This window comes from Athene cunicularia (assembly GCF_003259725.1).
Source record: "Athene cunicularia isolate RWA chromosome 1 unlocalized genomic scaffold, athCun1 chr1_part2, whole genome shotgun sequence".
NCBI lineage: Eukaryota > Metazoa > Chordata > Aves > Strigiformes > Strigidae > Athene > Athene cunicularia.
In genome coordinates this window covers 51784183-51812105 of record NW_020799092.1, presented here as the reverse complement: position 1 = coordinate 51812105, position 27923 = coordinate 51784183, and the positions used below count along the sequence as shown (strand labels likewise).

Below are 27923 nucleotides of genomic sequence, written 5' to 3'. Positions count from 1 at the left end.
GGGACGGGGACAGGGGCGGGGCGGGTGGGGGCAGCCGGGACGGTCAGGACGCGACTCGTCGCTTGTTTATGCGGCCGCTCTCGAAATCGTTTCTGCGAAATGTCGCAAGGCAGAAACCGACCCCGCGTCCCCTCCCGGGGCCTATATAGCGCCGCGGCCTGGAGCCCGGCTGCTCAGCGGCGTCGGGGACCCAGCAGGACTCAGGCGTAGGGCCAGGCACCCGCTGAGGAAACTGTGAGTAACTGCGCTTCTGCCTGCGGCGGCATCGCCTCTGCTGGTACTCTGGCGGCGGCCTGCGCAGTTGTTGGCCTGCCTGACCTCCGGCATTTGTCACAGGAGCCAGCGAGGTCTGAGTTTGCCATTTAGCCAAATAATGGACTCGGTCCTGCGGTTGCAGCACAACTCTTGTATATTGTGTAAAAGCGTGATCCACCTGAGAAACATCCTTCTTTGTAGAGTAAGGATTACATACTGCACTTAGCTCTTAGGATAGGAGCGTTTCAGTGAACTTGTGGCTTTATAGTGATTGTTCAAAGAATCGATGTTCTTTCACCCCCGAGAGGAAGTCTGCAAAGGGATGGTAATGTAATGACAGTTTAATTTGAAATTTGGTCTCTGCAGAAGATAATTTTCTAAAGATAAACAAGTTTCTCTAATTGAAAAGACTTGCAAGCAGTTTTCTATATGTCACTAAATGCTTTTGACAAGTGTTGTATATTGCTCAAAATAGACTGGCCTTTAAGGAATAATGTGTTGAAATTAAAATGTTGGGATGACACCACCAAATGTCCTGATCAGTAGATATCCCCATGAGATCATTTGATTTTAATGTTTATCTGTCTTTACTGAAACAATAAATAAGCTGCATCTGCTTTAAGCAACTCTGTAATTTTAGTTTAACTTGTTACAGATTTGGGGTTTCCAATGTTGTGTTTTTTCTTTTTCAGATAGCACCGTGTTACGAGACTTATTTTTTGAAATAAATTTTCTGGAATGAAGTAGACGAGCAACATAGAAAAGGTGTAATTATTTATAAGTAATGACAGTTCATTTCTCTTTAGATGCATATTTGTTCTTTGTTATTAACCCAAAAAGTCTTTGGTGGAAGCAAAGAAACAAATACCTGTATTTGTATAGACCTAAAGTCTGCTGGAGGATAAATCATGCCATTCACCCGAGAGTTTTTCATACAAGTGAGCCTCGGTGTAAGTGGGCCAAGAGCAGAACATTTTGGTACTACAAATACATTTACAGCCATGACTTTTTATACTATAGAGTTTCTAAACTTTTAACTTCTTCTTCTAAAGGACTTACAAAAGTGAACAGTCGCATGTCACGAATTAAGAATACTATAGAATCTGTTTCAAAGGCAGTGTCTGGCACACACAGTGAACTGGTTTCACGGATAGCTCGATTAAAATCACACTCAGGTACTCTGGGAAAAGCGAATAAAAGTAATGCAGATGCAAATAACATCAGTGTAAATCTGGAAATTGATAAACAAGTCACAGATGCCAGAACGCAGGAGGATTGCAACAGAGGTTCCGCTGCAAAGAAACCCCCTTGTACAAATGAAATCTCAGAGTCTATGTTAGTAAGCTCAAGTGGCACTTATGAAGATACTCCAGAAGATTCTGCATCTAGTAAACACCACCTTTTTCATATAAGCTACTTTTCTACGAATTTTGGAGAGACTTACAGCTTTATAGCTGATCATATCAACTGGTACTTTAACAGTAAGTTTGTTATGGATCAGGAGAGAAAAAGGAATGCTTTATTACAGGACTCTAAAAGTGAAGAGAGGAATAAGCTTGATTCATCAGAAAATGCTGTAATGAGTGAAGAAAAGAGAGTGGATTCAGCAGCTACTTCAGCTCCTGAAGCAGAGACTATGGGTACCGAAAAGGCAAATACTGCTCTTCCAGTTTCCACTAAAAAGAGTATTGCAAACTTTCTTTCATATCCCAGTAACAGTGTACAAGCTTTTGTAGACAGTTACATTGGTGGGTTGGTTCCCAAGTTAAGATCTGATACAAAAGTTGTTTCACAAGAAAAGAGTAAACAGCCAGAACAAGAACTGTCTGAGAAGGATGAGGAGGACAAAGCAAAAGAGTCTAAGACTGCAGAAGAGAGGGAAAAGCATCTGTCCCTTCAGAGAGAAAAGGCAAGTCTTTATTTAGTGTTACCTCTTTATATACAATTTCTGTGTATATAATGTAGTACGAATGTATATCTACGTTATACACACATGCATGCACCTATATGTAAACTTACATATACATATATACACACATAAAGTATATATCTATGTATATCCTTACATATAAGTACATACACGTAAATTTATTTATATGTACGTGCATGTAGGTATATATAAATAAGTATATATGAATACACATACAAACTATATAAACATACATAAAAGTTGTATGTACTTATAGAAGTTATATGTAAACGTATATACATATTTATACATATATACTTACAAGTACATATATGTACTTATATACATATATACACATATATGTATAATGCATATGTATGTATATACACATAAATGTATGTGTATATGCATATATATCCATATGTTTATATGTATACTTGTATGTACGTATATACTTGTAAGTATATATGTATATATACTTATAAATACATAAATGTATATGTAAGTTTATGTATAAAGTATATGTATGTATACATGTAATTAGTTCATATATATGTAGAGTACATAAATATAGATAGATCTAGTGGGGGGGGGCGGTTCTTGTAGTTACAGAAATCTTAGAGTCCTTCATGGTCCAAATACTGTGATTTCAGAGTTGCCCTGAAAATACATCTGAGTACATGCTGACTTATGTTTGTTTGATGTATTATTGCTGTGAGCTGTCTTTATTTATTTTGCTAGTAAACAGGGAATCAAAAGGTTGCCTGTTTACGTTTAAGCAATGCTTACTTGGACCCTGTAGCAGATCTCTATTACAACATGCCATCAGTTACTTCTGAGAAATCTTAAAATAACAGTTTGGAATAGTCTTGACAAATTTGACATATTTCTTAAAGTAGTTTTATGTTCTTTGTGTAACTTTCTCTTTTTTTAGATTATTGCAAGAGTGAGTATTGATAACAGGACTCGAGCCTTAGTTCAAGCCCTACGAAGATCTTCTAATCAAAGAGTCTGTATCAGCAGGGTTGAAGAACTGACCTATCATCTTCTAGAATTTCCGGAGAGCAGAGGAGTTGCAATTAAGGTGGAAATAGTCTTTATGCTTAGACAAAAAATAAATATCTGACAGACAGTTGACACAGAATAATATAAAACTTTATTCTGTGTTGTTGTGGGTTAGTCATATTTTTTATTTGTAGAGATTACAATGTGAACATCTCTTTTTGTAGGTGTTTTTTAGCTGGTTCAAGCAGATTCGTACGCGAATCATCAGTAGTTTAGCTAAAGGCTCTTAAGATTGCAGTGTTTAATTTAGAAGCATACAGCATTGTCATGTGAATAGGTAGTATAGCTTATTCTAGTGGTAGACAGAGGTCATACACTGTGTCCTGTGTCGCAACTGACCAGATAGGAATGGTACAGTTGATCTGCATATGCACAGCAGTCTTTATGCTTGTTTGCATGCTTCCTTTGAAGAGAGATGATGAGTAAAATATAACCATCAAATAAGTTCATGTAATCTAGTCCTCATTCTCTTTCCTACAGTGAGAGGACAGGAGGTGGGTGGTAGACTATTCTATCATTAGAGCATTTGTCAGTCTCATGTCTTTTTCCACAAGGTGTGACATAGATTGTAGAATTGCTGGAAAAGAGATTTTTGGGAATTGAGTGCAGGCCAGGTGATTCATCTGGGTAGGGTACAGGTTGGGCGTCCACATGAATAATTTTAATTACTTTATTGTGAGAGAGTACATTCACTACTTGGATTTTGATTATAAATCTGTATGGTTGTGATAATAATTGTACATTTAAAAAATACTCTGTGAGAAATAATTTTAATTTTTGTTTTAATATTAATATACTTGGAAGGCATTTCCTGTTTGAAGCAGTGTGATACTTATTCAGCAAAATCTGGGCTTTTAGCTGTACTTGGTGTGCTCTGTACTTGAGTTTATATATGGCCAATATGACACTAAAGTCAATAAAACTAAACTGTTGGTAAATACAGCTTTTCTAGCTATTTGAAAGATTTACATTTTGCCTTGATTGTTTAATTCTGATAGGTAGTTACTTTAGCAATGAGATGACATAAGATTGGAGTCCTTTCTTTCCCTTGTTAGAGAGATACGTAAATACAGATTTAAGGAAGTTTTCCTCCAAGTTTAACTAATACATTACTTTTCTACTTGCCAAACTAGTAAATTTCAGCATGGATTCTTTTGGTATGAACATATAGTTAGAATTAAATGTCTTTGTGTTTATCGATAGGAAAAATTAATCCCGTGCCTACTGCGACTGAGACAGGCAAATGATGAAAGTCTTCAGGCTGCTGTTAGAGAGACTTTAGCTATAATTGGATATACAGACCCTGTGAAAGGCTGGGGAATTCGAGTCCTCGCTATTGACGGAGGAGGAACAAGGTAAAACCTCTGGGTTTTTTTTATATACGTAGACTTTCTCATACTGTAAACAGAAATAAAATTTCCATTTCTCTTTGATAAGCATATGCCCAGAGATGCAGTTTATGATTTACAGTTCGGTTACATTTGACTGTCCAAGTGATGGGTATTATTTTTGTATGCATTTGTGCTTAAAGTCCCATGCATTAGTAGTCCTATGACACTGAAATTACTTACCCGTTTAGAGTTAGCTGCACACTTAAGTGCTTGGATTGGCTTTTTCTCCTTTTGGAAGTAAATTAAACGGTTATTTGCATTAGTCTGCTCACTAGTCTAATCTCAAATCAAAATTATTGTGAAATGCTAGAAGTACTTGTGTTGTCTTCTAGTTTTATGGAGGGTGACCTACCTTAGCAGGTCTGGTCTTTTATGAAAGAATGAATAGTCTAGGGCTGAAAGCTGTTCTATCCATGCTGTTGATTTCTATTTCTTCTTTAACTAATGTTGCAGGTTTTTTTATTTATGCACCACACATCCTCAGTTATGTTGTGCTCTGGTTCTGCATGAATTTATATACCTACCGCAATTTGTAAAGAGTAATAGCAGAAGCCTGTTCATTAAATCTGAAGTCTGATTCTACTAAAAGCTTGTGTTTTCAGGTGTATTTGAAGAAATCCTGTTGCAAGATATTTACTGATTAACAAATCTGTATTGGTAGAAAGTGAAGTGTGAAGTCTTTGAAGAAATACAGTTTCAAGAACTTTTTGTTTCCCCGTAGTATTTCTTTCCTTGCATCAAAATCAGTTGTCTTCAAGTAAGGAGTATGTATACGTCACAACTTCAGCATTTGTGTTTCCAAAAGTTCATGGCAAACCATGAAGATTTTACAAAGTAGAAGGGAGGATGCTTCACAGATAATGGCATAGATAATGGTATAAATGAAGTGTGTTAATTTTTCTGTTAGATTTCTAGGGGAGTGACATTGTAAGACACCTTATCTTTAGAAAGTGGTGTCTACATCTATAGCACTAAATGAAACAAGTCCAGAGAGTGAGCCTGAGTGCTGACTACTGGTTGTAGTGCCACTTAATTGGTTGTGGTCAAGTGGTTATAGTTTTGGACTGGATTGACTACGGCTCTTCAACACAAGTCAGGACAGATTTGGAGGCAGCATGCAGGACGTCTCATTCTCAGTGTAATGTGTTGGCAAGATGGTACTTGGTTTGGTGCTCCTTTTGTCACACACAGTTCTCTAGCTCTAGCCGAGCAGAGTTAGCGCCTCTGCATGTCAGACACTCTGTTTTATGCTATAGAAGCATAAGTCTAATGGTCTGGATTACATATTTCCCGTTCTTTAAGACACGTTGAATTGAGACTATAAAAACCAGAGACAGGAGACAGAAAACTGTGTCCCAAGGGGCATTATATAGGCTTGTTAAACCCAAACTTTAAGTGCTGTGTGGTGTGCATGCAGTTAAAATCTATGCTAAGTCTGCAGTCAGAGAAGATGATCATCCCTGAGCCTTTGCTACAAGACAGTATGGCTGCAAAAGAATATGGCTGTAGCTGTTGAGTACTATTTTTGGTATGCCTGAGTATGTCATGAGTATTATTTTTGGTATGCCTGGATACATAATTTATATTTAGTACTCATAATTTCATTTTAATTGTGTTCTGCTACTCTTTCATTCCCTGAAATATTCAGGATTCTTACTGTTGTATTTACTGGGTTATAATTAGTTAAGCAAAGGTGGGCTTAATTAGACCTAAAATTACCATTGTATGTGAAGGGAATTTTTGTGTTTCAGGGGTTTAGTTGCACTGCAGACTCTACGGAAACTAGAAGAACTAACTGGAAAGCCGGTTCATCAACTTTTTGACTACATTTGTGGTGTAAGCACAGGTAATTGTTAAGACACAAATCGGAATTTGGCTATCAATATAGTAGAAGAAAAACTGAGAATAGATGTAGATTTTGCAGAACTTGTGGCTTTCTGACTTTGAGTGTAAACTGGGAAAGTACAGGTATGATTTCTGAAGTCTTTTTTGTTCTGATTAAGAACTTGGATGACTCATGATACACTTGTATCTTGTACTGATTTGTCATTTTAAATAAATGTGAAACCCTCATTTTGTACACAGATACAGATATTTTAGATATTTATAGAACTTTACAGACAGCTAAGATAACGACACTCAGGGGCTGATACTGGGCCAGTAGTATTTCCTGACTTAATGACCTGCACAGCAGGACAGAGTGTGCCTGTAGCAAGATCTTGGATGATCTAAATTAGAGGAAGTGGTTGGTATAAGAGATGCCCTCGGTTCAGGTTGGCCTGTGCAGGGTGGAGAAATTACTTGACGGGAACCACCTAAGGTTCAATAAAGCCACATACAAAGCCCTCCATCTGAGGTGGGCTGACTGGCTAGAAACCAGCTTTGCAGCAAAAGATCTGGTCTTGTTGGAACAAGTTGAACACGAATCATCAGTTACACTTGCAGCAAAGGAAGCTGGCCACATACTTGCTTGTATGCATAAGAACATACTCAACAGATGAAGGGTCTCTGTTTGGCCACTGTATGTCTAGTTTTGAGCTTCTCAGTAAACACTTAATCTGTGGGGTATGTTCTTGTACATGCTAAGTAGTTCAGGGGACTGGAGGTCATGATATAGAGGGGGAGAATGCAAAACCTGGGTTTATTCAGCCTGAAGAGGAGGAGGTTAAGGGGAGGCCTCACTGCTGTTTCAACTACTGGAAAAATACAGAGATGATGTAGCTAGACTCATCTTGAAGGTGCACAGTGCTAGGAGAAAAGCCAACAGACAGGTTGAAATGCGGGAAGTTGCAATTAGGTATAAGGAATCATGCTTTCCTTACAAGGATGGTTAGACACCGGAAGGTGTTGCCTGCACAGGCTGTGGAATCTCCATCCCTGGAGATGCTCAAAACTCGACCTAACAAGTCCTGAGTTACCTGTTCTATTTGAACCTGTTTGAACAGGACATTGGACTAGATGACCTCCACTGATCCCTCCCAGTCTTAATTACTCTTGTGACTCAGTAAGTTATTCTTCCCTAGAAAGTAGGAAACTCTAAAGCATGTTTCTTTTAAAAAGAGAGTCATCTCTTTCAGAAACAATGTTAGAGCAGTGACAGCATAATGTTGATTTCTAACATGAGATATGGTGTAGTTCAATAGCTTAGTTTCCTTCAGAAACCCGCATTCTTCGGTTTTTTTGCACAATACTTCTCTTCCATCCAGTTTAATTCATAGATAACATTGAATGTAGATCACCATGAGTAGATAAAATGTTCATGTTTCCAGAGGTTTGCTTAACAGTCTCAAAATAGTAAAGAAGAGGAGAATGTTTAGGTCTGCTAGACAGAAGTTGTTTGAAGGGAGAATATAGTTCCCTGCTTTACATTTTTAATAGTCTTTGAGAAAAATACTTTGTTAATTTAGAAGTGGTTGTTTCTTTGGAAGGTAGTGTTGCTACAAAACACTTCTCTAATGTCTCTTTCGATCATAATAAAGTTTAATTTTATCTTTGATAGAGAGGCCTGGTGTTCTTAATTTGATCCCACTACTCTGGTTAGAACTAACTTAATTCTTCACCAGATTTTGGGGTTTGTAACTGCTAGTAAGTGCTTAATGTGTTCTTTTAAGCTTTGTTTACACTATCGAACTTTTGTCTGCAGTAGTCCGGCTTGAAATAGTGGGTGACAAGGTGTGGCTTGGAGAGGTTGTACGTATGTCAGTCAGTGTGTGCAGGTCAGTGTGTGCTAGCAGTGTACTTTACCATTTCAGTTTGTGTTCAGTTTGCAGGAGCTTGCAGCTGGATGAATTGTGGTTCAGAAGACTGATGTATCAAATGATAGGAAGGATGCCTCTTGTCCATTATGGTTCTCTTTTTTTCTGCTGTGCTTTTCATATCTCTTAATATAATTTAGGTGTTGTGCCTTTGAGGTTTAGCAATAATTAGTTTGCTGTGAATTCAGCTTCACAGGGTCTGTCTTTGTAGTTAGCTTCCCTGTACTTCTCTTCACTGGTCCTCATAGTGTGTAAATGCAGGGTGTCATGGAGGAAGATCACTGTAATGATACTGTAATGGGACCAGCATACTTAGGTCATTTGCCTATTGCTGAGCACAGTATTTGGTCTTGGAAACACCAGAAAATCTGCAAGCACATATAATACAGTGATGGCCACTGAAGTTTTTTTTTAATGGGGAACTAGGTTAATGTAAATTTGGTACTGAATTTGTGCCTGTTCTGTGCAAAAATCCAAAGATGAAAACAAGGCAGTTAAGAGGAGGAAGTGCCATTGCCCCATGAACTGAGCTACCTGGAGTTCTGTAAGTGAGGGTGATTACCATTTCTCTAGCATGTGACATGGCTTTCATAGATGCACAGAGCACTTAACCCACTGAGGACAACTTATCTGCAGTTATGCTGCGGTCGTGGCTTGTAAGTTCTTTTCACTGCTCATGCAGTCTCCCAATATATCAAGAGTACTTCTCAGTAGTGGTGCACTTATGAAATTCTCCCTGTGACTGAATTAAAACATCAGAAGTATGTGATCAGACAAAGTGGATGCTACCACACTTTCATATGTGCTGGCCTGCTCCAAGAATTTTAGAAATACAGTTTTTCCTAAATTTCCTATATTGAGCTAATAATTAGTGACATTCAGATGCATCATATGAGGGATTTGATCATGGGTATACTGTGATCAAAGATTCTCTAAGCATATTGTTTTCCAGTGCATTTTACTACAAAGACATCTGAATTATACTGATCTCTTTTATCATGAGTTTTGGATGTATGTGAAGTTTTCATAAAGACTTCACATAAGGATATTCTCTGAAATTATTCCTCCGAAGTTGTTAAGAACAACATAGAGCTAGTGGCTTCAGGGGTGTGCAGATGAGGAACCTCCTTAAAAAAAGCTGGCATCCCTCTGTGTTGATGGGTTGTTTTGCCTGTGACGTCTTCCCAGTCTTGAAATACATTTTGGAAACCTTTCTGGTGGGAGAAGTATTTTTTTCAAAAGAACTCATGGATAAGTCAAGTCATGGTGTTATAGAGCTGGAAGCATCCTTAGGAAGTTACTTCATTTCCCATTGGAAGGATCAGCTGTGTGTGTGTTTCGCTATTGACAATTTTCTAGCATTTTTGAATCATGTCAGATGTCTTCAGAAAATATGTGCTTTGCTGTCTTTACATTTGATGAAAAAAAATCCAAATATCTAATGTGGATCTTCCTGGTGCAGTTCAAATTTGTTTCCTCTTGTCCTCACTCCCCAGGAACATAGGTAACATATTCTTTTATCTTTGCAGCAACCTTCTGTGCATTTAAAGGCTTTTGTCATAGCCTGTTTATTCAGGTGTTCCTTACAGACTGATTTCCTTGACCCGTGATTGTTTTTGGGGGACTTTTTTCTGTGGTGTTTCTTGTTGTTAGTTGGTCCACGTCTTTTTTGAAGAACATCATTCAGGTCCAGATATGGCACTTCAGCTGAAGTCTTACTAGTATTTAATAAGGAAGGAATACTTATGTCTTTCAGGTTATATTCTTGCCAACCTTGTGTCTTACTAGCCAACTGTATCCCTGTGTTCTTCAAGATATGCTCCTTAGCCTCTCAGGTTTTATTTAGGTATTTTTTTCCCTCTGAAGTGTTAGCTGTCAAGGCTGAGATGGTAGTGGGAGTGTAGGAGTCTGTGATATAGAGCAGGATGTGATGGAAGCATCAGAAACTTTTTTCACTGGACCATCTGATATAGTGCAGGTTCTGGTTTTGATTTGGGCCTTACTCTCCTGTGATTGCCTTGTTACCATCCAGCAGGTTTCAGCAGAGCCCTTTGATGTGTACCTTGATATTATCTACTGCCACTTGCATGCTGATGCAGACTGCAGTTTTTGGTGGTGTTTCTTAAGAGATAAAGTGAAAATGAGTTTGCATTTGGTAAGAATTTTGGCTCTTTGTCTTTAAAACTGTTCACCGAAATAGCAGATGTGTGATACTATAGAATTGGTTGTGGAGAGTTAAGAGGAAAAGAAGATAGCGGAGATTTTGCATGGCTCAGAAAAATGGTGTTTCTCTGCTGCTAGATTTTTAGTCTGTGTTGAATACAGGGATTTGGTGATTTGACAGTTGAGTAAGTTTCTCTTGATGAAACTTTAATGTGTCAGGTAGGCCCAGGTTATGTTAAACATTTTAAAAAATTGAGACCCCCAGTTCACTGACACTCAGCTATCATGGTGGTGGGGTTTGTGAGAGCAAAAGAAACTTGGAAGTTATGTTTCCTTTAAAGCCAGCTGTAACTTTATTTATGTAGTTCTTTCTGTATATGTGTTTTATTCTTACTCTATTTGAAGAATTTACTCCTATTTAATTTTATTCAAACCTATTGCATTCATTTCCAAATTGGAAAAATCAATGTATCCTAACTGTTCCTAATGCTTAATGACATGTTCTTACAGTATTGCTCAAGTAGATTTAAAGGTTGTATATGTCCCTTTCAGTTTAATATTTCTAAGAATTGTAGAGATGCGTTAATTGTATTTTTCCACAGTCTTTTTAATGGTATTCTGCAACCGTGCTTTTTGAATACTGTTGTTTTGTTCCTACAAGGGTGGGTCATAATTTTTTTAGGCACACACTAGATGGCAGTATGTATGAATGACTAATAATAAAGGGTTGCAACCAGATGTATTCCAAACTAGTCAGAACTCCCTTCTTTTTCAGAATTTTTTTCTTTACTGACTCAGTTTGCCAGATAGTTCCAAATATAACTTTAATACCACAGCATAGATTTCTCTTACTCATTTATCTTTCCTAATAAAGCAGTGGGTTTAATTTGCTTTCTGCCATATACTGGTTTGCAGGGATGAAATCTGCAAAATGAAATAATCTCATTTTGCAATTTAGTTCTGTTTTGAAAGTAGACTCTTCCTATCTTGTATATGTCCTTTTAAAACATACTCAGTTTAAAACAATTACTTTAAAACAATTTCTGAACTTTGAATAGGAATTTAGTGATATAAATGTCAATTAATCCTTCCTTTTCAAGACAGATATTCTGCTAATCTGTGAACTACATAATCTTACTTCAGGCTATATTTTACATTTCAAAATATTTCTTTTTCAGGAGCTATATTAGCTTTTATGTTGGGGTTATTCCATATCCCTCTGGATGATTGTGAAGAACTGTATCACAAATTAGGATCAGATGTTTTTAAACAGAATGTCATTGTTGGAACAGTCAAAATGGGTTGGAGCCATGCCTTTTATGACAGTGATATATGGGAAAAAATGCTCAAGTAAGTAAAAAATGATCAGATGAAAAATAATTAGTATAAAGCATGAGAGCCTTTGGTTTTGTTGTTGTTTCACTGGTAAGCAAATTCTTAAAACAACTAGAAGGGATTAGCATATATTCTCATTCTTTTGAAATAGCTGTTTTCATATTTACCAGAACATTGAAAGCCTTTAATGTAATGATTTCTGTTTCTGGGGAATAAAGTGCACTGATTTCTGATTATATTCCTGAACGCTTGCCAGCTCTGCTTGATCTGACTCATTATAGATCTGCTACAAATTTTACTATCCACCTGCTGTGCCTTTTTTCTTATAGGAGACATGGTGAGCAATGAAATAATGTGATGTAGTAGGGATTTTTAATCTTAGCTGCTATATTGAGGGGTTTTGCCCACTGCCCCTTTCTTTCAAATGAGCTGTAAGGATTGCAATTAAAAAATACCCTCTGTGTCAGAGTTGCCAGTGAAATGGTATTTGTTCATAGATACGTATACAAATGCATTAATGGCTATTTGGGAGAAGTTACTGGAAGAAATTATTATGCTACAAGTTTTATTATTTAGTTTTATTTGTTATTGACAGTTCTGTTTATAATATTTAGCAAACTAATATCATAGTTTCCCAAACGGTGTAAGCTGGCATTGCTACTGAAACAACCTTTTCTGAGAGCAAATGTAAACCAGTGAAAATTTTTTTTGGATAAGTAATGACAGGTTCCTTTGGTAACATGATTACTGTGTTTTATGGGATTGAAAGTGTTTTTTTCTGAACATTATAGTGGGAATACCTGTTCTGCCTGAGTTTTAAGCATCTCATGTTGCTGAAGTGGAGAGAGAGGCTTCCAAGAACTTCTCCGTGCTCTTGCATATTTTTAGAAATAAATGCATTTATCAAATTAATATCGTGAAGTTTTTCTTCTCAGATACCTGGAGTTCCTCTTCTTTTAGAAAAGATTTTTCTCTGCCTTCCCTCTTTTCCTTCCCTGCCCAACTAAAAGAAGTCTTGTGAAAATCAGAAGTGCTTCACATGAAAGTATTTTACATGCCTTTAAAATGTTATTCTTTCCAACTACATGTAACACATGAGGGATGTAAAGCACTTCTGTGCAATTGACAGAAACCACACAATTATTGTATTATTCATAGATTAAATTAAAAATTAAGTTTACTGATCAACTAATGACTTCTTGTTGACCTAATTTTGTGGTGTTTAAGGGAGATGTTATGCCTACACAACATTTTATTGAAACACTATGGATTCCTCCAGACTTCCTTGGGGTGTGGAAGCCTAGAACTAAGGGAATTGAAAGGTTATATAGTATCTCTTTATGGCAGTGAGAAGGTCAGGAGTGGCTTTCAATTACTGCGTGGAAAAACTGCTTTATGTTTTATTTTAAATTTAAAAGCCTTTCGCTGGATGAGTTTTTGTTGTTTAAATGGTAGTGGACTTGTCAGTCTTGCTTGAAATAGAGAGTATCTGTTTACAATATACAGTCAAGCAATATACATTCAGACCTACCATGATATTGATGGTATTACTTTATGTCAGAAAGTATTCTTATTTAAAATAATTAAACTGATGTTGCATTAGGCTAATGTTGTGTGCATTCATGAGGCGTATTATAAATTCCATTTCAGAAAATTGCAACTAATTGCAATTAACTAAATCTAACTAAAATTTTGTTTAATTAACTTCTTATCCTCAGTGCTCTAGGGAACTGTTTTTGTCTTGCATATATGTTTATTTTAACTCTTCTTATGTATTCCTTGAATTACAATTTGACAACTGGTTTTAATAAGTTACTTTTATTATTTTGTATAGAAAATTATACTTACCATACATCAGTCTATGTAATGCTTTATTCAGTTTCATCTGTAAGAGGAACCTGTTTTATAGTTCCAAGTTTTCTGTTTTCTTTCAACTGTTGTTTACGTACACAATTTTCTTCTTTCACACTGTCTTGAGAAGCTACTGGAGAAATTTGGTGAGCAGCTAGAGATTTTCACAAGCTAACTAAAATCCCATACTGGGAATTTTTAATCTTGAGAAGCAGTCAACAACAGTATAAAGGGTAGGGTAAAAGTTAAATGTTCTCTGTTGATAGTGGATAATTCATATGTTTGGGAATACAAGTAATAATACTGCAAACCAGTATTTGTTACACAAATTGTAGAAATTGCAACTGCTCTCCAGTAGCTAGACAGACAACACATGCTGTACCAGTTAGTCACTCCAGACATACTTAAGAGATTTTGCAGCATTATCAGTGAGATGTTCTGTATCCTTATGGAACATGCAATAATAGTTTCTCCTGTAGGTTTGGTAAAGATGTTGTAGTTTCCCGGTAGTTTTGTTCTTGTTGTTAGAAAGTGGTAGAAGTTACATTTTTGACTTTTCAATTGAATGCTCTTTCTCCAGACTGTTTGATTGCACCCAGCTGTAGCCCATTAGAATGTTTCTTTAAGCATATGCTTGGCAATATGTTTGTCATAGCATTATTGAAATAAGTGTTGCAATATTAGTGACTTGAAGCAGTGAAAGAGCAACATTTGTAAAGGAGACTTTGTTGTTTGGGTATGTCAGTCTAGAGGACATAGGTCACAAACAGACACAAACAAAGCAGATAAATGGGAAAACAGGATAGCAGGTGAGCTTATGTGTAAAGTCATAACCCATAAGTAGAAAAATGTAAAGTGCTTGCAGGATGTAAACTAATGACAAAAGTGATTTGGGTGTTGTCATGGACAGTTTAATGAAACATTTGTATGCTTGTGGTGAAACAAGATGATTCAGTGTGTGGTGGTTGGGATTGAAAATACAGAAAATATTATAATGCCATTATATGAATCTATAGCACAGTTTCATTTAAAATACCATTTACAGTCCCAGTTACCCCATTTTACAGAATGTTTCTGTTGCAAGATTGGTAAAAAATAGCCAATGGCCTAAAGACAGCTCATACAAAGGGATTAGAACCCTTTATTATTAATAAAAGCAAACAAAGCAGTAATTTGAGATAGTAAGAGATCTTGAGAGTTACTGTTCTCATCTTTTATTCAAGAACATGGGACTATTCAAAAAAATTAAATTTAGGAGACTTTTTCTTTTAAAACAGTATGTTAATAAACTCTGGAATTTGAGTTGTGACTTCAATAACGAAAATAATTGAACAGTGGTGCTTGACAAAGACATTTATATAATATGCAACAAAACTAAAATAAATTTGGAGGCGATATTAGACTTTTTTCTTTAGACCTTAATGTTTAAAGTTGCATAGTAGTTCAGGGATATCTTGTATCTACTCTGAAGCATCAATTCCTGGCCTTCATATGGAACAAGATGTGAGAAAATAATTATTCAGTCTGATGATCCCTGTAATTAAGCAGTGGATATTGCTTATGCAGTTTTTCAACCTTTGCATTCAGGGCATGGGAAAAAATACCTAATGCAGATATTTAGAAAGAAGTCGGTAAAATTTATGTAAATCAGTAGATGTTTCATATTTTCATATCTCACCTGTGTCAGTCTCATCTGTTATTTCTGTATTTTCCTACTTTGTGGATTTGTGTGCCTTCGTCTCCTCCTGTAATCAATTAGTGAGTGCAGATGGCACTCCTCCCCTTCTGGTTGGTGACTGTGAGACTGGAATTAATGCATTTATTGGAAAAAATAAACCAGCACTATTGATGTAAGAATTGTATCAGCAGCAGTCTTTGATCCTAGGACTAGAAGCTGTCTCCCTTCATTCCTTCCTCTTAAGGACTCATGCACAGTTATCCTTCAGAAACAGGTATCCACTAGTGGAAGAGTGAATTGTCCTGCCTCCAAATACAGTTTACTGCCTACATTGAGGACTACTGCTGTCGTAGCATTTAAAGCTTCTTTTTTCTTGTGACCCGACTAGATTGATAATGGGTGTTGGTTTTTAACAGTGGAAGCACTGCTACCTACTGTTTCATAATAGTGAGAGCTATAGATGGGTGGTCTCTGAACAATAACACATGGAATCACCTTATTTTTTTACTGATTTTATTTTGATTATTAATTATTTTTATTATTTTAATAATGATGATTTTTTAGCATGGCGGTACTGAAAAACGCTTTGGCAGAGTAAGGTAGACACACCACCCATGTTTGTGTGGACTGTGTTCAGGCAGAGGAAGAAAACTTGCTCATGTAAATGAAAGTCTTTTTGGAATTGTCATGGATGAGCACCCACTCTGCAGAGTTTTACAGCTTTACTGTAAGCAAATCCAAGTTGAAATAGACGCTGATATGATATTATTGGTTAGTATGCCGATTTCCTTTAGTCTCCTGCACTGTGCAGGAGGGCTACTTTCTAGATGGTAGTTAGAATATCGACCCTAATTATGATGTGATGTTAAATAACAGTGCTGATCATTCATGTTATTTCACTGTCAGATTTATAAAAAAGTATGCATGTGAAAAAATTCCACCTCAAAAAGGGATGTTAAATGCATATGGAATTACTGTTGTGGAAGATTATATGTAAATGTTTTCACTCTCTTCTAAATCATGTACAGTGGTGTGTCTTTGCTTTTGTTTTCATAACAGTTCAGGAGAGTAATTTTCATTACTATAAAAGCACTTAATAAAGGTGTTGAATTTTTTTATTCTTAAGTGTAGCAAAGTACTTCATTTTCCTCTCACAAAGTAGTTCATTAATCCTGATGATTTATAGTTAAGTTGTGGTGAAGTGAGTAACTCAATCAAGACCTCATTGACTCTTCAGACTTATTTCCAACAGCTCAGAAGGTTTGAAATATTGGTCTATTGAAGTCAACCATAGAAATTCAGTTATTAAAGTGAAATACAAGCCTTGCTGCTTTTAAATACAAAGTTCTCAGAAGTAAGAATGGTAAAAACGTATGTCTCTTGTTTGTGCTAAACTGATGCAACACTTTCAATTTTTTTACACTTATTTGTAGAGAAAAAATGGGCTCAAATCTTATGATTGAAACTGCAAGAAATTCAAAATGTCCGAAGGTAAGTACAGTTTTCTGAGGTGAATACTAATTGTGTGTTTCACAAGTACTTTTGATTTATGAGTAAGAGGAGTATCCCTAGAAGAATACTGGCTAAACACTCAATGTTAAGCTCTTCAAGCCTTCATAGGAGATAATCCATGCTTTTAAAGGATAAAAATGCATTGGATTCTTAAACTTCTGCAGCAATTTCTAATATTTTTATTCAGTACTTTAAAATATGTTTCAGAGATGTTAAAAGGCTTATAAGCAGAGAAGTACTAGGTTAGCTTCTTGAAGTTGTGCAAAGTTGTTTGTTTTTTTTTTCATGTAAGAGAATGCTAGCATCTGGCAATTCTGTCATGTCAGCTGTGATCGTGTTACTGTGTAGTGAGAGAACAGGGTTCCTCCTAACTTTTAGCTGAATTACCAGGTTTTATCCAGTCACATTCATAGGCCCTGAGATTTCTACTCTACCTGTATAATGTGAAGGGCATCATTTAATTGGAGGGGTGTTGTAAACAGCAGCAGCAGAGAGTGAAAGAAAGAAGGCACAGGTATTTTGTGTGTGTGGGAGGATTAGGGTATGAAGAAAGAAGAGAAATAAAATAGCACGTATTTCAGGACAATCTGTAATTAACAGGTATTTTGGTGTCATAGCACTATGTTCAGTACTTCACTGTTAAATGGAAGATGGTCACATTTTTCTAAACATGGAAATAGGTGCTTGACACTGCATTCCTAGTTCATGTCTAAAACAAGGACATGAAAAGCCTGGAGTGGTATGTTGCTTTCTGAGACAAAAGCTATCCTACGTTGATCTTTGAACCAGGATCTTCGGCTTTCTTCCATATTCTTTAGTAATAAAATGTGAATATAAATAGAGTTGAAACTAGCTATTCCCAGTAACTGCTTTGTAGTGCTGATAGTGGTGGCACTCTTTACAAGGCACAGCAAAATCAAAATAAATCATGCAGTTGTGTGCTCTGCTGATGTTATATTTATGGCAAGATGGAATTTTCCAGAAGGTGCTCAGCACTTTACAAGTTAGACTGCATCATGAAGTGGAAGAGCATGTATGGGTATTACCAAAAATAAATTCAACGATCAGTTTGATAAGTTTTCTATTAAATTTTCCGAAGCTTTTTTTCTTACTGCTTCTAGCAGTGCTTAGAACCAGAGCTTCCCTTTGACAAAAGCAGGAAACTTTTCCTCCATCAAATTATGGAGTATGAATTATGCATGTGTTTTGCTTCTGCATTGTTATACAGAAGGTATACTTTTCTGTAAGGATGGACGTACTGTGAATTAAATGATTTGACTTATGTAGCTGAAGATGGAAATGAATACAGTGATATCACAGTGCCAGCTGTTAGTGCTGTTGAGTAATGTTTCACAAAAACACCCTACTCTATAGAACAGTAAACAAAATGGAATTGAACACCCACTTGACTGCTAAGGAGTATTGTTCTGACAGCGCCAGTGAGGCTGGGTGCATCATCACTAGGTTTGTTCTGTGGAAATTACCATTTTGGCTTTTCACTTAGATTTACATATGTGACTTTTGTTAATAACATTTCAGCATCCTTACAAAAAACCTTGAAGGATTTATGTTTGATTCTTTTTTTTTTTTTTTTTTTTTTTTTTTTCTTTTTTTTTTTTCTCCTTTGGGAGAAATTCTTCCTGTAATCCTTTAACTCAGGTTGCAATGTTAGGTAATCATTTTCTTGGAAAAGGAAATTGACATTTCTACCATTTGTATTTAATGCTGTTGTCGCATTGCTGCTTACAGACTTTTGAGAATGTTGCCTTTATGAATAGTTCATATTTTTAAATCATATAGATGACACTAACTTTTTGGTTCAATATCAGTGGGTAGATATTGGTAGAAACAGAATAACCAGTGGAAATAATTAATTTGAGGTTAAAAATAGGAGTTTCTTTAGGGAGTTTCGGGGGGTTTGTTTTGTGGTTTGGGGTTTTTTTAACTTTCACTTTTAAAGTTTAGGCATTATAAAAAAATAAATAACAAACTGATAAGGATTCCAGAGACACATTTAACCTATAAATTGAATTTCATATTGTGGGAGGCTGTCATTCTCATATTATTGTTACCATTATCATTATATATAACTATTTTTGTTCCTCCTAACTCACTAGGTAGCTGCAGTAAGCACCATTGTAAACAGAGGAACACCACTGAAAGCATTTGTTTTTAGAAACTACAATCACTTTCCTGGTGTTAAGTCTCATTATATTGGAGGCTGTCAGTATAAATTGTGGCAGGCCATTAGAGCATCATCTGCTGCACCAGGTTACTTTCAGGAATATGTTTTGGGCAACGATCTTCATCAGGTAAGTTAAAATCTACTTTAGTAAATATTTTCCAATCAATATTATACCTGAGAAAAAACTTGACCAAATTTTTGAATCAGAACTAAGCCAAATAAGTTGGTAGCAGAAGGGAAATATAAGATGGATAGGAGTAAGAAAGGAAATTTTTAGCATATATAGCCCTTACAGAACTAGAAAGGGTATAGGCTTAAAAATTTTGGTCTTAAGCTTGTCTGCTGTTTCTTTCTTCTCTGCCTGGAAGGAAACCTTATATGAGTTGTAAATTGCCTCTTACTTCCTGGTTACAACTAGTATTACTTTGAGCATTATTTCCCTAAACAAATGGTGGGACTTAAAATCTAACAATAAGTTTGGAAAAAAAAAATAAAATCAAGTTTTGCATTTTGGTGTTCTTTCTGTTACTGAGTAATTTCAGTTCACTATCTACTTTTAATTCTTTCCGTTGATAGTTTATTAAGCTCTACTCTGGTTCTGAGCCACGGCAGTAAGATTAGACTCAGAGGACAACTGCAAAATAAATTCCCTTGAGGATAAAGCAATGTCTCCTATCAACAGTGTATGCTGTTTTATTGTATTATAGATTCAGTTGGTGACCCTGATCAGTAAAGAGCAAGGCAAATTAATTTCTTTAGTAGTTTAACTGTTGTGTTCTTTTCCCCCTGCCCCTTTATTATTCTGTAGTTCTCTGAGTTTTAAAAGAATCCTTTTTACACAAAACATTTATTTAAAACCAATAGTATTTATTTTTAAAATCATCTGGTGCAGATCTGTGACAGAAAAGATTACAAAGGGTGACTGAACCAGAGACCTTCAACAAAGACAGCATAGGATTCTATCTCTTAAAGCATCTATTACATGTCCATCATATGAATTTCTATGATAGCATTAGCTTTAACTAGTAGAAAGCCATAATAGCATATTTTGAATAATAAGATATACCTGAATCCCATACAGAATTTCTTATGGTGTCCATTAAAAGGCTGTGTAATTTCATTAGCATTGTAATGTGCATAAGTAATATTGAAGTGTAAAGACAAATAGATAAATAAGGGGTTTAAATAGTGAAGAATTCATTAGATTAAGAGATAATGAACAGAAGTACTGGTACAGAAAAACAGCTAGAATTTAATCTCAAAAAGCCCCAGCATACTTCCATATTTTGAATTAACATAAAGCGATGGAATAATTATATTCAGTTATATAAAGTCTCTATATAAGTTGGAGGGTGAAGGTGAAAGATTCCCATGGAGGGCAGGATGGTGCTATACTACATCAACGAGATTTTGAGAGTTCTTCCATTTTGTTTCCCCTTTTTGTTTAAGATCTTTCCCCCCTACTAGTATGCCCAGGATGGTACATCTTACTATCCTCAAATCATTTTAATCAAATACTACCTGAAATAAGTAAATTTGGGGGTTGGTCGGTTCTTTTTTTCAAGCTAAAAATGGAGTAACACATCAGATACTCAAAGGCTAAGCACTGCTTGAAATCCTGAAACATGTTCATCTTCCATCTGGCCAAGCAAAACTGAAAAGGGAGCTGCTTTAGCTTTTGGAGCTGTTCCAAGCTGCTCCTTAACTGCTTGAATGGGTCAGTGTTAAGCTATGTGAAGAACTTTTCTTCTTCTCACCTTTCCACCCCTTCTTTCCTTGAATTGAGAGTACATCAAAATCTGTGTTTCTGATGAAGCATAGCTAAATAAACAACATGATTTCTAACTTCTATGCAGTGCTTAGACAATTATTTTTCTTAACATCATTTTTGAATTGCCAGACTTGTATGAAATGCAGTAAGGTGGGTTTTCATTTATATTAATTTGTAAGTCTGATTTACCAGACTAGAGAATGTATGATTAGTGTTAATAGAGATTAGATCCAGTATTCTCCGATACATAGAGCTAGAATGAAGGTACTTCAGAGTCTTTGTACAAAGCCTTTCCATATGATCTTACCAACACTGTTTCACAAACTCACCATTCTTTTCTATTTGACGTATTTTAATTACTAAAAAGCAAGAGCTTAGGATGTGGTTCACCTCTGTAAGCCATAAAGAACTAAATATGTTTTCAGTAATAAAACTGTTTATTGAAGTAGATCTAGATGCTAAATTTTCTGACTTAAACTTTCATATCATCTGAAAATCTGTTTTCTACCCAGGCATGATATTTAAACACTTTTGAATTCTTTTAGAATCCAAAGGCCATAATCTTTCATGTATTTCATGCTTTTCTTTCCCCAGATTACACTTTTCTTGCGACACCTCTATTTCCATAATTATCTATTTTGTGTGGGATGTTTTTTTATGGACAGCTGGCTACCAGGGTGCTGCATGGCAAATGCTACATAACTGTCTTCATGTAGATTTCTATCTTGGATTATAAATCCACCACGCGCACTCAAAACTGCCTTGAATTACCTTGTTTTAACCCTGGGGTAAGAGCCTACATGCGTGGTAGCAGATTGTTACCCATATGTTCTTGGGTGTTATGGTACCTCAGTGGAAAAAGCAAGGTAGTCAAGAGTTTTAACTCTATTAAAGTATCCAAGATGAATTGAAAAGAATACATATGCATAAATACAGTTTAAAATAAAAGAATCCTAAATGCATTCATATTCTTGTTTAAAATAGCTTTGTGATTATTCTCAAAGTGTGTTAATAACTCTTAGTCCTTAGTGATTGTTCATATCATAAATAGGAGATCATAGATTTTTGTTAATCATCTTTATTCTAAAAGTGCACTGTAATTGTCACGTTAAGTCCTTGGTCAGGTCATGTGTGATACTAACATTTGTAGTTTATATGGAAATACTTGCTTTTTTCTGTTTTACCACTTTAAGCCTGTACACTAACAGGTTGGGCTGCTTTTGAACTACAGAAATAAATGAAGCATAACATTGTTAAACATTCTTAATAGTACCATGATTTTTCAAAAGTACATTAGCACAGTACACATTAATTGTAAATAATAATTTATGCCAGAGGCTTCAGTATTGTTGCACAGTGTCAGAAAGATGATGGTCTTCGAAGGATTTTTATTTTTTAATGGTTTGGAAAACTCCATTAATTAATCAGCATAATCTCTTTTCTGAAGATAAACTATGCTAGTTTATTATTAATTTATATATAATCTGCTTCTGCGATGTTGAGACTTCTAAATAATTCAAAGAACAGAGATGGCCAAAATGTGAAAGTGATTGTAAAATGTCTGTGAAAATTCAAAATAGTAAGTACAGTGAGATTTGTTTCCTGGCTTTGAAGTTTGGGACTCTAAAAGTTTATATATAGAGACTAGGTTTTGTATTATCTCTTCAATCAGTTGTACATTTAAATCCAAATGAAAAGTACTCTGGCAGTTGATCTGATTTAGGACTCTTCAAATGTGTGAAAATATTTATTTTGATAACAGAAATTGAGTGGATTTGTTTTATGGTCATCCTGCGTATTCCTTGTCTCATGTTATCTAGCTTTTGTTGAAATTGGGAGTCCTTTCACACACTGTATGAAGTAGTTGAATGACAGTTATGTGTAGGGTTGGGATTAATTCATAAAGCTTTTATGTATGACTATAGACATTTATTATGGAATCATGCCTGAACTATAGCTGTTCACTTTAATGCTCACTTTTCCATAATATATACATTTATATCTGCATGTGTACTTGTGTACACACATGCATGCCCTTTTCTCTGGGAACATTCCAGTCTGACTTCCTGTACTAGTCACTATAAATGTTTGAAGGGATTATAAAGTCTGCTAATTTTTTTTAAGAAGGCAATAAATTATTTTTACAATTTTTCTGATGTAATTGTTTAGAAACAGGTTCCTAGATGCCTGAGCACTTACTCTTATTTGTGCTGCAGATAAGCTGATGCCAGGTTTGTTATATTTCAGCGAAAAGTAAGCAGTTCAAAACCAAATAGCAATATTTACAATCAGGTCAATCATGCTATGCTATCTCATTCCACTCTGTCAAGTAGAAAAAAACAGTGCAGCTGTTGGTAGATGAGGGGAGGAGGATTAATATTCTTTGTGGTTCAAAAGAGGAACACATTAACATTCAAAGGGATTTAATCCCTGTAACATGCTTCTCCAGGAACTGTGCAAGTCAAGAGAGACTAAGTCATGATGTTACAATACAGAAGCTGTATTGCCACATGTCAGCTTTTTTATTTTAAAATCTATTTATGAAGCACTGAGGACTCTAAACCTCTCCCCAGCCTTCTTACAACCAGTGATTTTGGGTTTTTTTCCTCTACTTCCCATGGAGAGGTGTTGTTTCTTATATCTATTCCTCTCCCTTTTTTTTTTTTTCTTTTATGTAGTGTGAAAAGCGTTTGGGTTACTCAATAGTGTCAGTTCAGTAGACAGTGAAGTATGCTGAGGAAATTACCAATTAATTAAAAGAGCTATTTAAGATTTAACAAAATCATTATGCACACTTCATTACTAGGTTTTACAGTAAAAACTAAATTTGTCCCACAGGATTAATTAAAAGGGCAGCAGGGCTTATCTGGGTGGGTGGTAAATTTAACAAAGCCACAGATTTTTCTCAGAATTTAATACAAAGAGCTTGGTCACCTTTTTCTTGATAGCTTCCTGTGATTTCATTGTTGTGTTACAATTCCATTTATTAAAATGCTGGTGTTGACTTATAGTAATGTTCAAACAACCCTATTTTCTTTCAGCAAAATGAGATAGTAAATCAGTTAAATTGACAGCTAGTCTGTTAGTCGAGTTTTAATCATGCAGTTGTAACAGGATGTGTGGTGCGAATACAACCTAGAAATAAAAAATATATATAGTAAATAATATGATGTAACTTTTTAAAAAAACTTTCAAGTCTCACCTTCATTAAAAAAAGATAATACACAGTTTCTTCATATTTTTCAAACTTTTCCTGTCCTTTTATTAGTAAGTCTGTAAAGCCATTTCATCTTTGTAGCTTGTTACAGGAGAGGCCTTCAAAAGTGATTTGCTTAGTGGATCCTACCCTAATTGGTTTTACACGGTAGCTTTTAAAATTAGATTCAAGGGTGCTTCCCAGGCTCTAAGAAGACACAGAATATAGGTCACATTGAAGTTCTTTTCATTCTTAGGATATGCCATGGTGATCAGTATGCACCAGAGCTTATACAGACTGCAGTTTAATAGGTGTATCTTGTTCTCACAATGATAGAAACAAATATTTCTTTGTTTCTCTGTCTACTTGTTGCCATACACATTTTCCTACAGCCTTCAAGGCAATGTCAGCTACTGTTTAAGGAAGAGGGACTTCACTGGAATATGTTAGCTGCATGGATTTCTTTTATGGATTCTGGAGGTTTGGTTAGCAGCTCTTAAGGTGGACATGCATGATGCATTTTACCAGCCTTCGAAATTGCTGTGGTATTTTGCAGAGCAGACTACTTGCAGGGTTTTCTGCAGGGACTTAAGTGAAGTGTTATTGGAAGATTTGTTCAGTGAAATGAAATTAAGAGTATATTTTGTTTATGTTTGGAAGCATTATAATTTTTCTCTCCAATGATTCAGAGTGATGCTTTGCTAATGTAATTTTCAGAGGGCTTTTTTAAAAAAAACAAAAAAAACACCACTTTACTCTCAAATGCGTTGTATCACATTTACCTATTTTTTTGCTTAGACTTCTGAGTCTGTATATCTTTAGTGACACTATTAACCAATTAATATTTACCATAAAACAAGTCTTGTAAATTCAGAGGAAGCTGTTACAGTGAAGAATTAAGAACTGAGTCAATTCAGTAATGTCCATACAGACAATCTAGGTTTTGATGTTACCAGCCACCATTTCATAGATCAAAAAGAACAATTTACTGTCAATTCTTGATAGCTTGTCATTTTTATTTTCCCAGTTTGTGTATCTGTCTAATACTGACTGGAATGGTGCCATATTTCCGTATGAAATAGCCTTGTGATTCATTCCAAATAAAAGCCTAAGAATGTAGTGGGACTATTGATACACTTCTACCTCTTCCCTTACAGAAATCTTGTTTATGATATATAGTGGTCTGGTGCTTAATGCAAATAATCACTTCATGCTTTGTCAGCTACCTAATTTGCCTTCTGTGTTGTAGTTTAGGAGACTGCCCTCATCCTGTTGCGGATACAGGTCTTAGTACTGTGTTAAGAATAATTTTCACCATGTATACAAAATGTGCATAAAGTCACTTACTTCAATACCCAGTGCATCCCCTTTAGTCAAATAAGGCACAATGTCTCAGCCCTGTTTACTGAGCTCTTCCAATACAGTGATTAATCTGTAGTGCTAATTTTGCAAATCCAAAATCAGTCTCTTGTCAGTCTCTTCAAATATTCTTTACCTTGCAATGTTTCTTCTACTGGGTCTATATTTACACTCCTGGTTTTAGTAGCAGATATATTTTAGATTTTTAGCTATACAATTTAGAATTATTTTACCTGGCATTTCCTTAGGGGGGAAAAAAACCCAAAACCACAGGGTAGTATAAATGAAAGTTCCCCTCGGGTCAAATACAGTCCTCTGTCATGGTTGCCAACTGCACCATAGACTGTAGTTCATAAACATGTAAAGCTGCCTTTGCTGTTGCTACCCTTGTAGAAGCCTATTTCTAGAAGGTATTGCTTCATTTTTCTCATGGCCAGAAAATTGCTTATTTTCATACTTAAGTCTTTTCCTAACTAATGGATACAAATTCTCCTTGTGCCAGTACTGTTCTCTAGTTTAATTAACTTTTCTTTTTGTAGTATTTACCCTTCTGATGTGTATATATAAAGCACTCATATCCTTTTTTATTTTGTTAGTTTAAATATGCCAGTCTGTCTCAGTCTTGCAAAATAGACTCTGTGTCCTCTTGATCATCCTAATAGTCTTTCATGGCACCTGCTGCAGTTTGAGTAATATTTCTTGAAACTGGACTATTCAGGGTGTTTTGGCATGACCCAAGCATGTGAAGCTGAATGATATATTAGATTCAAAATTAGCATTTCAAATTAGAAGGAAAATTAAGATGAGTTGGTTTGATCAAGCTAGAACACTGTATTTTAGATGATTTCTGAACTGTGTCATGTATTTCTTTTTTCAGAGGAAGGTATAGCTTAGAATTACAGTTGCCTTTTCACAGGTGCTTCATCTCTAGGTGGTTTGAATCATTCTGTGGTAGGGCTCTACTTGAATCTTTCTTACAGTTGGTCTGATTCCAATTTAGCTCTGAAGAGCATAGCTTTGTGTTTATGAGCACTTTGCTTGGCTATACATCGTCTCCTTCGGTGTTTTCTTTGAGTCATTCTGTATTTACAGTAAGACCTTTGTATTTAGAAAGCCTCTAACTTTAGAGTAACAGATTTCACTAGCAGTTGCATGCTTCTGAGAAAATAGTAATAAAGATAATGAGCTCCAAACCAGCTGCTGAGTAGCTCTCATAGAAAACAGTCCCAGCCAAAGAGTTCCCTTTTCAATGTACACTGCTGTCCCATCTGGTTAGACAGTACTTTCTCCACTGTAGTCTTTTTCATTGCTTCCAGAGGTCTGGTATGTAAGGTACTTTATAAACCCAGATTTTTTTTCCTCTAAACATTTGTTTCAATTTCTGTCTGCCTTTGATTAAACCCATCTTGTATTTTGTCATCAAGTCATGTACCTCTTAATTTAGAGGACTCGTGAAAATGCAGAACTTGTCCTTCAGGTCTTTCTCCCCCTTCCCCTGCTTTCACTGTGGATATGAATACTAGACAGTTCATATCCAGATCCTGAACCCTTTACATCAGTTATCTCCAATAAGTAGTTCACTTTATTTCTTAAATTTTGTCCATTCTAATAATTTAAGTGGAATGATATCTAATGTTTGAGACAACCGAGAATAAAATTGTATTAAGAAATTGAAGTAGCTTGCATAGTTTTATAAGTAAAAGGGTTTTATGGGAAATCCTATTCCAGTTTGAAACCACAAATTTCTTGTTATCTTTCATACTGTAGAGTCTGTAATACATTTAGTTTTAGAAGTTGTCTGTAGAGTTAGCTTACAACATTCTGATTATTGTAAGTTTTGAACAGATGAATGACCATCAGATTTTGAGTAGCATTTGTCAATGATATATCCAATAATATGAGTAACCTGGATTCCCTACAGATCACTACTAGTCTTCATATTCTTCCGTACTTTTCTAAAGTACTCTGAATTTTCTGACACTTTATCATTACTTAATAAACTGGCAGATAAAAGTATAGACCAATTAGTTAGCAAAACTAATATGAATAAGTAATATCAATAATATTAATCAAGTTCTTGATGTAAAAATGTCAAAATACTTTTAATTTTTTTTCCTAAGCTAACAATACATATTTTGAAAATCTAACATGGTCAGCTTTTTCACAAGAATTAGGATACCTCTGGATCTGGGATTTATTGCCTTCCTTGTGGAAGTTTTATATTAATGTGATTCTTTTGTCTAACTAGAGCTTTCTACTTAGTCTGATACACCCTGTTATAGCAAATAAAGTTTTTATATGCTTCCTAAGTTACATGTGGTCAGAAAGGACAAATCTAGACTTGAGCACTCAAGAGTCATTTGAATCCAGAAATATTTTACTCAGATCTCTGTGTTGGGGGGGGGTTGTAACCGCTGCCCGGAACGCTATGCAGGGCAACAGCGATTCTCGTCCTCCGTGCTTGCTTTTTCTCAGAATGGGGCTTGGTGAGCGTTTTC

General features: G+C 35.6%; 1 protein-coding gene across 4 annotated transcripts in view; it reads left to right on the top strand.

Moving 5' to 3' along the window:
• Positions 1 to 16: 16 nt before the first annotated feature.
• PNPLA8 (patatin like phospholipase domain containing 8) overlaps positions 17 to 27923 on the top strand; it is a 39161-nt gene continuing 11254 nt past the window's right edge. Inside the window, exons 1-9 of one of the 4 annotated variants that reach the window (XM_026866177.1) lie at positions 17 to 234; positions 948 to 1020; positions 1308 to 2164; positions 3099 to 3248; positions 4433 to 4584; positions 6372 to 6466; positions 11717 to 11888; positions 16836 to 16893; positions 19032 to 19226. In XM_026866177.1, the coding sequence (XP_026721978.1) occupies positions 1331 to 2164; positions 3099 to 3248; positions 4433 to 4584; positions 6372 to 6466; positions 11717 to 11888; positions 16836 to 16893; positions 19032 to 19226 (1656 nt within the window). In that variant the 5' untranslated portion in view covers positions 17 to 234; positions 948 to 1020; positions 1308 to 1330. Of the gene's footprint in view, positions 235 to 493; positions 2165 to 3098; positions 3249 to 4432; positions 4585 to 6371; positions 6467 to 11716; positions 11889 to 16835; positions 16894 to 19031; positions 19227 to 27923 lie in introns of those variants that run through there. The other 3 variants (XM_026866168.1, XM_026866187.1, XM_026866158.1) reach the window with 3 other exon arrangements.